Consider the following 8,379-nt stretch of genomic DNA (forward strand, 5'->3'; position numbering starts at 1 on the left):
GCTTTTCAGGATCGAGATATTCAAAGTTGTTCCTAGAATCCACAGGAAGCATCTGAAGTGTTTCACACCTTAACCTAGAAATCTCCCGCCCATACTTGGCACAGAACTGTATTAGCTATTTGGCAATGGTGTTACATAGCATGATATTATGTGTTAGACCAGAGGTCTGCAACCTTTAACGGTAAAAGAGAAATTTGAGCTTGTTTTCTACTGATCAAAACTTAGTAGAAGCCGCTAAGTCTTATTTTCATACTGCTGTGCCTTCTGTAAATGTATTTTTTAATATTAAATATGAATTATGCTTCTTTTGTGGCACACATTAAAACAAATATTATACATTATACACATTATAACAAAAAGAAAGTAGCGTTTTCTTAAAATGTGAAAATATTTTTTTTTACGTTTGACAGAAACTCATGATTTGTGACATGCATTTTTTATTTTAAAATATTTAAGTTAGTGTTTAAGTTTAAATTCATGCATTAGATGAAACAATTGTCTTTTTGAACAGGAGGAAAGAAGATTAAAAGATGAATAAAAAGTAAAAACATTTCTTTTTAGAAATACTAGCATTTTTGTGCATGTGCAAAACATTTCTATACATTTTTAAAGGAATGCAGGTTTAAGGTTACACATGAATTATAGCCTAATTTTTCATTTAGAGATTTACAAACTATATGTTGGAAAGAATAAAGAAATAAATAGTGTACTTGTTAAATGTTTAGGAAGTCAGTGCTTCAAGTAGTTATTAAGAGGGTCACTGTAACTAGTTTAGTGTCTTTTCCTATCAATACTTTTACTTGTGTTTCAATATTGCTTACTATTATAAGATAAAATCTTCATGAATACACATTCTTAGGTCTCTTTTTGACATAAATGAAGTAGATCTTAAATTTTTTTCTTAAAGTCTTTAAAAAAGGTCTAAAAATTCATCTTAAATTTAACTTTTAGAAAGCTTTAGGAACCCCAATTAAGTTAACAAAACTTTCTAATTATTGCTTGATGTATCTTTCCAAACAGGCTTCACTAATGACTCCCCGTCACCATGACGAGCAGCCTAAATCTGCTCTCTCAGCAGAGAGCAGACTCTGAACACGAGGCAGAGGTGAGTTTAGAGAAGTAGAATCTAATGGTTCGATTGGAATTAGAATAAAAATGTAGAAATGATTTATACCAGCACTTCCATGCCACACACATGTGATTCTGGTATATCTGTATAACATACTGAAATCGTGTGTCAAACTAAGGGGGAATCCTCTCCATCAGAGTCTGTGATGAGTGAGTCTCCACAGCGGTTTCAGTTCATTTCTACTGACCCTGCCACAACACCACAACAAATACAGGTAACCACCGTCTTTTCTAAAGTCGGAGAATGTTACTTCCAGTTAATGCCTTTCCCTTTAAGCATGTAAAAAAATGTTTAAGTCACTCACTTGATTCTTCTTTACACTTTTAGATTCTCACTGATCAACAAACTGGTCAGAAGATCCAGATTGTGACAGCCATGAACCCGTCCAGTGTTCCCAAGCAGCAATTCATTCTGACTACAGCAGACAGTTCAGGGGCGAGTAAGGTCATCCTCGCATCACCAGAGAGTCACAACACAAAGCAACTCATTCTTACTTCAGCAGACGGTTTAATGCCCGGAAGAATACAGGTACATTTTTTTATACACTATATATTTTTTCAATAGAGCAAAGTTGAAACTGTTAAAATAGAGTACTAGATCAGTGTATAAAGTTTGTTTTTGTTTCTCAGATTGTTACAGATCCAGTATCAATGGAACGGCTGTTAAACCAGTCAGGTGATTTGAGTAGACCGCAGCCAGTGGAATACTGCGTGGTGTGTGGGGACAAAGCTTCAGGTACTCCTTAAAGTTGCTGCAACTGAACACATGATGTAACTGAACACACGCTCTGATAAACTGATCCTGATATAAATGTGTGGCTCTCACTGTTGGCCAAGTGACTCACATTTCTTTTTTTTTCAGGACGTCACTATGGAGCCGTCAGCTGTGAAGGGTGTAAAGGTTTTTTTAAGCGGAGTGTGAGAAAGAATCTGACCTACAGCTGTCGCAGTAAGCAGGACTGCGTCATCAACAAACATCATCGTAACCGCTGCCAGTTCTGCAGACTGAGGAAATGCCTTAAAATGGGGATGAAGACTGAATGTAAGTTCGGCTGGATTTCCAAATTGTTTTTAGTGAGACCTGGGTATTTACCTTTTAAAAAACACGAGCCTCTTTTACTCATTGTCACGTCCTTACTGATGAAGTAGATGTAATTATTTTAATAATAATAATGTATATTGCTCAGTAGAACGGTTTACCTAAAAAAATGCCTGTACAGTATAAATGGAACAGATTTATTTATTAATCTATTTAATAAATTACAGGTTGGGACCTAAGGTTCTGATTCTATGGTATTTTTTTACTTAGTTTGTATTGTTTCAAAATAAATTGCAAGAAAAAGTTCCTTATAATTTCTTGGAGTTTTTTAGGCAATGTAGATATTCAAAAGAAAATCAGCCAAGAATAGGTAACTAAAAAAAAAAAACAGAATATGTTAAAAAAAATATGCTAAAATACATACTTTTAAGGAAATAGGTAAATTATTTTTTACAAAAAAGTTCAGTTTTGTCTTTTTTCACTTTCATTTTGTGATGGGCTATTTTTATTTATTTTTTCCCCAAATATTTTGTTAACTTTAAGACTTTAAGCATTTGTTCTTAACCCGTAAAAACAGTCTCCTTGCTGGTTATCTTCAGCTGTCCAGAGTGAGAGGAAGCCTATTGAAGTTGTTCCCAGAGAGAGGCATGCTAACTGTGCGGCTTCCACCCAGAAAATCTACATTCGCAAGGACCTTAACAGCCCGCTCATCGCTACACCAACCTTTATCTCTGACACTGACACAGACGGCTCCAGGTCAGTCCACATCAGAGCTCCCTCTTGTGGTCGTCTTTAAAATGGGATCAATGAGTGAAAGGTTTGAAGATGCTTTGTTCCATGTGCAGATCCAGCCTGCTGGACCAGGGGATGCTGGTTAACATCCAACAGCCTGTCATTCAAGCTGATGGAACTTTGCTGTTGGCAACTGACTCCAAGGTAAAATGGATCAACGCTCTGTAGTTTGGTGTATTTTAGCAGAAGTGTGTGGTTAAAAATGTATTACCTTTTTGATGTCTAGATGGATTCAGGGCAGGGAGACCTGGGTACGCTAGCCAATGTAGTGACATCACTGGCCAACCTGAGTGACTCGCTAAAGGAAAGCCTTAACGATGGCGATACGTCAGACAGCCAACAGGAGACCCAGTCTGCCAGTGAAATTACACGGTCAGTAACCAGGAATCAAAGTGAAGCGACGAGTTAAACCCCCAAAATCCTGTCCATTAGTTGGTTTTGAAAATGCTGGGTTGCAAAACAGTTATATACGTAAAAAATAAATAAATAAATGTATGTCATAAAACATATTTGCCCATTTGTAAGACTCAGTTGTGTGACGTGTGTTTGTTGTGTTTTCCATAAAGTGCCTTTGACACTCTGGCCAAAGTTTTCAGCCCACCTGAAGAAGGACTGGAACAACATCTGTCAGAGAAACCCCAGTGTGTCAGTGGAACCACCATCCAGCTGATTAGACGAGACCAGGAGACGCCCATCATTGAGGTGGAGGGACCGTTGCTCACAGACAGCCATGTCAGTTTCAAGGTGGGTCCAGACCTTTTTTTAATGAAACCCCTGAATTTAGCAGTTTTAGAAAAAAAAAGCTGAACAATCAGTAACTCTCTTCTGAAGGAGATTGTGTATTGTTTTTATATAGGGTTGAGTATGTCCTCTTCCATTTATTCTTTGCTTTAGCTGACCATGCCAAGCCCCATGCCCGAGTATCTGAATGTACATTACATCTGTGAGTCGGCATCCAGACTTCTGTTCCTCTCCATGCACTGGGCACGCTCCATCCCTGCCTTCTCTGCTCTGGGGTTTGAAAAGATTTCATACATCCAAGACTTTCTGCTCTGTAATGACACTAAACATTCTCTACTTACATTAAAGTTTTCATACGTCTGTGTTTTTCAGTCAGGAGGCAAACACCAGTTTGGTGAGAGCCTGTTGGAATGAGCTTTTTACTCTGGGACTGGCTCAGTGTGCTCATGTCATGAATCTGTCGACTATCCTTGCAGCCATTATCAATCACCTGCAAAGCAGCATTCAGGATGGTATGGAGAGAATTGTTGTTTTAACTGTTGCCATATATATATATTTAATTTGGGTAGCAAGGAAGCATTGATTAATAAATTCTGTTTCCTTTTCAGAAAAACTATCTGGGGAGAGAGTGAAGCAGGTGATGGAGCACATCTGGAAGTTCCAGGAGTTCTGCAACAGTATGACAAAGCTGGAGACCGACAGTTATGAATATGCTTACCTGAAGGCCATTGTGTTGTTCAGCCCTGGTGAGCTCCGGCTGAATTTTTAGTGGTGTTACTATTAACAAAAATCAAATACTTAATAATCCTCATTCTTTTTGTTCTTGTTCTGGTGGATTAGATCACCCTGGTGTGGATAGCAGTGGGCAGATTGAGAAGCTGCAGGAAAAAGCTCTGATGGAGCTGCAGGACTACGTGCAAAAAACATACCCTGATGACACATACAGGTATATGAGGACTAGATATTTATATAGTGAAGTGTGGAAAGCCATAGTTAACATAATTTACATTCACAAATAGATTTGTACTATTATTAGGAACAGAAATGTTGATCGTATGAGTTGATACACTAATGGATCCAGTTGGTCTAGATGTGTTAACGTAAAGCTGGATGTTTCTCCTCAGGTTGACGCGCATCCTGACCCGTCTCCCTGCACTGCGCCTCATGAACTCCAGCATTACAGAGGAGCTGTTCTTTACTGGTTTAATAGGCAACGTCTCCATAGACAGCATCATCCCTTACATCCTCAAGATGGAGACGGCCGAGTACAACAGCCAAGACTCTGACCCAGCAGAATGACCACACTCTCTTCCCAACAACGTCGTCCTTGAAACTCCCTTTTTCATTCATACTTTGACAGGTACACTCCACATCTGTGAAGGTTTGTCATGTCGAGCTGCATCCAAAAACCCTGCAGCAGGCCTTTGTTTTTAAGGATGTTTAATCTGGAATATTTAGTTCTGAAAATCTGTATGAATGAGAACATTTAAAAAACAAATGTAATCATCTGCAGTTAAAAGTGTGCATATCTCCTTAAATGTATTGCCTAATTGCATTAACACCTGATTCATGCCTTTTTAAACATTTTAGTAAACCATACCATAGAATTAAGCTGATTTCCTACATGTTAAAAAGCTTGCCTTTAATGCTACTTTATCAGATAATATAGAATATTATCATCATACTTGTTATGGTTCAAAGAAAACATTTGGCCTTTTTAAAGTGAGACCAAAGTGAATCCAATGTAATTATTAAAAGCTACATTGGCTTTTCCAAACATTCACTTTAAGTTTTGCACCTGAAGACTGTTTGAATTTAACCTGTAGAAAACACTTAAACCGAAGTTATGCTATGAATTAACAAATTATTCCTAATGCTGTGCAAAAACAAATGAATGGAACTGGGAGATCATGATCACTTTAGAGAGGAAGGAGAAACATGTTTACTCCTAGTTGATGAATAACGGTTAGGCTAAGTAGGCTAAATAAGAAATGTAATTCCAGTGCTTTTGATGAACTGTAAAAGCATTAAACTGGCTAGCACTTTCATTTTTTTGCTTTTCAGTTTTGGCCTATTTTCAAAGACTGAAAAAGAGATTATTTTTTTGTTTAATGCGGTACCTGCATTTATCATGCTCTTAAGTTGCCTGTGCAATCACCTTATCAATTTGTTCCCCCTATTGACAATCATTTGTTGTTTCTCTGTCATATAGGTATCATGAATGTGTTAGCATTTTCTATTTCAATGGCAATTATTTCTATTAAGATTTTTTGCTCAGAAGCCTGTTTTTTTGTATGTAGCCCTGCTACTGTTTGCATTCTAGTGCACAATAATCAGCTTGAGCATTCAGGCTGACTAAACCTTTGTGTTGTTTATGTTTTGTGCTGTCATTTGTTATTATCAAATTAGCTTTTTGCATACAAAGTGTACTTAAAGTACTTTAGGGCAGGATTCCCTGATTATTAGTTTAGAAATTAAAAAAAATAAATAAAAGTAAGGCCTTGGGGAAAGCCAGCCTTGACTGTATGGATGTCTTGAAGACAGTATAGAGATATGCATCGGCTTTCCCTATGGAATAAAGATTGCAAAAAAAAGGCTAATATGGATGTACATAAGTCGACAAGAATCTTGTTTTGTGAAATTAATGTGAGTTGTATTATTAGGGTTTAAAACCTAAGCAGAACGTTTGTTAAAGCACTATTGTGGAATGACATTTGTTTGTGTAACTGTTGAACGGAGTGCATGTTTTTAAGCAGGGTTTTTACAATCTGTCGGCCCTTATAAGGATCATTGTTATTGTTTTTATAGTGCATCGCAATGCATGAAAGACTTGCTTAAAGTACATTAAATGCAGTATGAAATATGTCCGTTTAAATGTTTATGGCTTAAATGTATTTACAATGAGCCGCTCTGACATTAGGATCCTGGAGCATTTTTACTCCTTTTCTTTTGTATCGAAACTCTTATTAACATTTTATACTGTGCAGTTATTCCCTGTTTTTTCTGAAATGTTTGTGTTCCGATTTTTAGACTGAGAATTTCCAACTACATTCTCAGCCGACCCAAGTCGGTTACAACCCTACATTCTACCTCAGATAAAAATCTAATGTATTAATAATGAATGAGCTCTTCTGTCAGCATTCCCTAATGCCGGCTTCTCTGAAGCCACAACAAAATAAACTGTTCTTCATTAAATTTACCACGACTCATCTTCTTTTTAGAGTGAATTATTTATTTTTTTAAACAAGTTGGTTAACAAAAAAATCCATAAATATATTTTTATATAATCACTTCATGTCTGTCCAGGATGTTAATAGTCTGGGATCAGCTCCAGTCTCACATGGTAAAGATTTTGGTACTTTTTGGTGTATATTTTTTTTATAACTCTTTATTCTCTTATTTTTAATATTTTACTTTTTTTTTTGTTACTTGGTTTTTCAAATTTACATTTAGTTTCCTTAACATTTCAAAGACACATTTTAAGCATTTTTATTTGTATTGCATTTTTTCTTTCTCAAATATACAATAAAACGTTTTTTTTTAAATAAAAGTGAATTTTACATTTAACATGTTTACATAAAAATATATATATATAATGTTAGTATAAAACAAAAGTTTGTTCTTAGATTATCTAAAGTTTATCCTAGATTAAACCATTGACTGTAAAAATACCTTCTTATACAATCAATCGATTAAACTCCAGTCCCCAGCAGTGCGTTGGACTGTGACGTCATCAAAACGCGCCACACTACCGTGTGCCTTCACGCACACAGACCGTATTTAGTAAAATCTGAACAATAAGTGTACAAAATGCCTATGAAAGGGAGGTTTCCGATCAGGAGGACACTTGACTACCTCCAGAAAGGTGACATTATTTTCAAAAACAGAGTGAAGGTTATGACGGTAAATTATAACACACAAGGAGAGCTCAGCGATGGAGCAAGGTCAGTGCTACACGCTAACGACTCCACTTTACTTCCTAATCTAACTAACAAAGTTTCAGGGACTAATGGAAGATTTTTTTAATGTGTAAAAAATATTTGTAATAGTATATATTTGGTGTTGGCTATTAAAGGACTGTAATGTTAATCTATTGGCTATGTGTTTCTAATTTTGTAACCTAAGCATAGTCCTTACTGTGATAGTAGAGTTGATTTAACTAAGAAATAAAACTTATGGTTGTATTATTTCAAAATAAAACACCAGTAATGGGGAAGGGTATAAATTCCACCTACCTAAATCCTTCAAATGTGTTCCTTTATGTTTTGTTTTGCAGAAAGTTTGTGTTCTTCAATGTCCCTCAGATTCAGTACAAAAACCCTTGGGTCCAAATAATGATGTTCAAAAACATGACGCCTTCACCCTTTCTGAAGTTCTACCTGGGTGTGTATTCCTGTGAAATGTTAATTATTTTATACCTGTTTTTTTCTTTAATGCATTTATTCATTTTTTGTACTAAACGGTACAGATGATGGTGAGCAGGTGCTGGTGGATGTGGAGGGGAAGGACCACAAGCAAATTTCACAGCATGTTAAGAAGATTTTGGGTAAATCAGAGTAAGTGTGACTCGCGTTTTGTAGGATCAACATACTGTACCTTTTCATTGTTAGTAACAGAAACAGTAACCGTTTTGTAACATAAAATATGGCTCATTTTTATTTATGTTCCTCTTGAAACCT

General features: G+C 36.2%; 2 protein-coding genes across 3 annotated transcripts in view; both read left to right on the forward strand.

Moving 5' to 3' along the window:
* The window catches only part of nr2c2 (nuclear receptor subfamily 2, group C, member 2), a 9,282-nt gene extending 2,383 nt beyond the window's left edge, over positions 1–6,899 (forward strand). The window contains exons 2-15 of one of the 2 annotated variants that reach the window (XM_024293686.2): positions 1,021–1,105; positions 1,248–1,343; positions 1,457–1,657; positions 1,759–1,864; positions 1,991–2,170; positions 2,767–2,923; positions 3,013–3,103; positions 3,186–3,331; positions 3,526–3,703; positions 3,854–3,975; positions 4,073–4,212; positions 4,309–4,446; positions 4,541–4,646; positions 4,825–6,899. In XM_024293686.2, the coding sequence (XP_024149454.1) occupies positions 1,046–1,105; positions 1,248–1,343; positions 1,457–1,657; positions 1,759–1,864; positions 1,991–2,170; positions 2,767–2,923; positions 3,013–3,103; positions 3,186–3,331; positions 3,526–3,703; positions 3,854–3,975; positions 4,073–4,212; positions 4,309–4,446; positions 4,541–4,646; positions 4,825–4,999 (1,896 nt within the window). In that variant the 5' untranslated portion in view covers positions 1,021–1,045 and the 3' untranslated portion in view covers positions 5,000–6,899. Of the gene's footprint in view, positions 1–1,020; positions 1,106–1,247; positions 1,344–1,456; positions 1,658–1,758; positions 1,865–1,990; positions 2,171–2,766; positions 2,924–3,012; positions 3,104–3,185; positions 3,332–3,525; positions 3,704–3,853; positions 3,976–4,072; positions 4,213–4,308; positions 4,447–4,540; positions 4,647–4,824 lie in introns of those variants that run through there. The other variant, XM_024293687.1, reaches the window with a different exon arrangement.
* A 554-nt stretch (positions 6,900–7,453) lies between these two features.
* Positions 7,454–8,379, forward strand: part of mrps25 (mitochondrial ribosomal protein S25) — a 1,700-nt gene continuing 774 nt past the window's right edge. Inside the window, exons 1-3 of the mRNA XM_024293288.1 lie at positions 7,454–7,644; positions 7,977–8,083; positions 8,169–8,256. Coding sequence (XP_024149056.1) covers positions 7,511–7,644; positions 7,977–8,083; positions 8,169–8,256 — 329 coding nt within the window. The 5' untranslated portion in view covers positions 7,454–7,510. The remainder of the gene's footprint in view (positions 7,645–7,976; positions 8,084–8,168; positions 8,257–8,379) is intronic.

This window comes from Oryzias melastigma, linkage group LG7 (genome assembly GCF_002922805.2).
Source record: "Oryzias melastigma strain HK-1 linkage group LG7, ASM292280v2, whole genome shotgun sequence".
Lineage (NCBI taxonomy): Eukaryota > Metazoa > Chordata > Actinopteri > Beloniformes > Adrianichthyidae > Oryzias > Oryzias melastigma.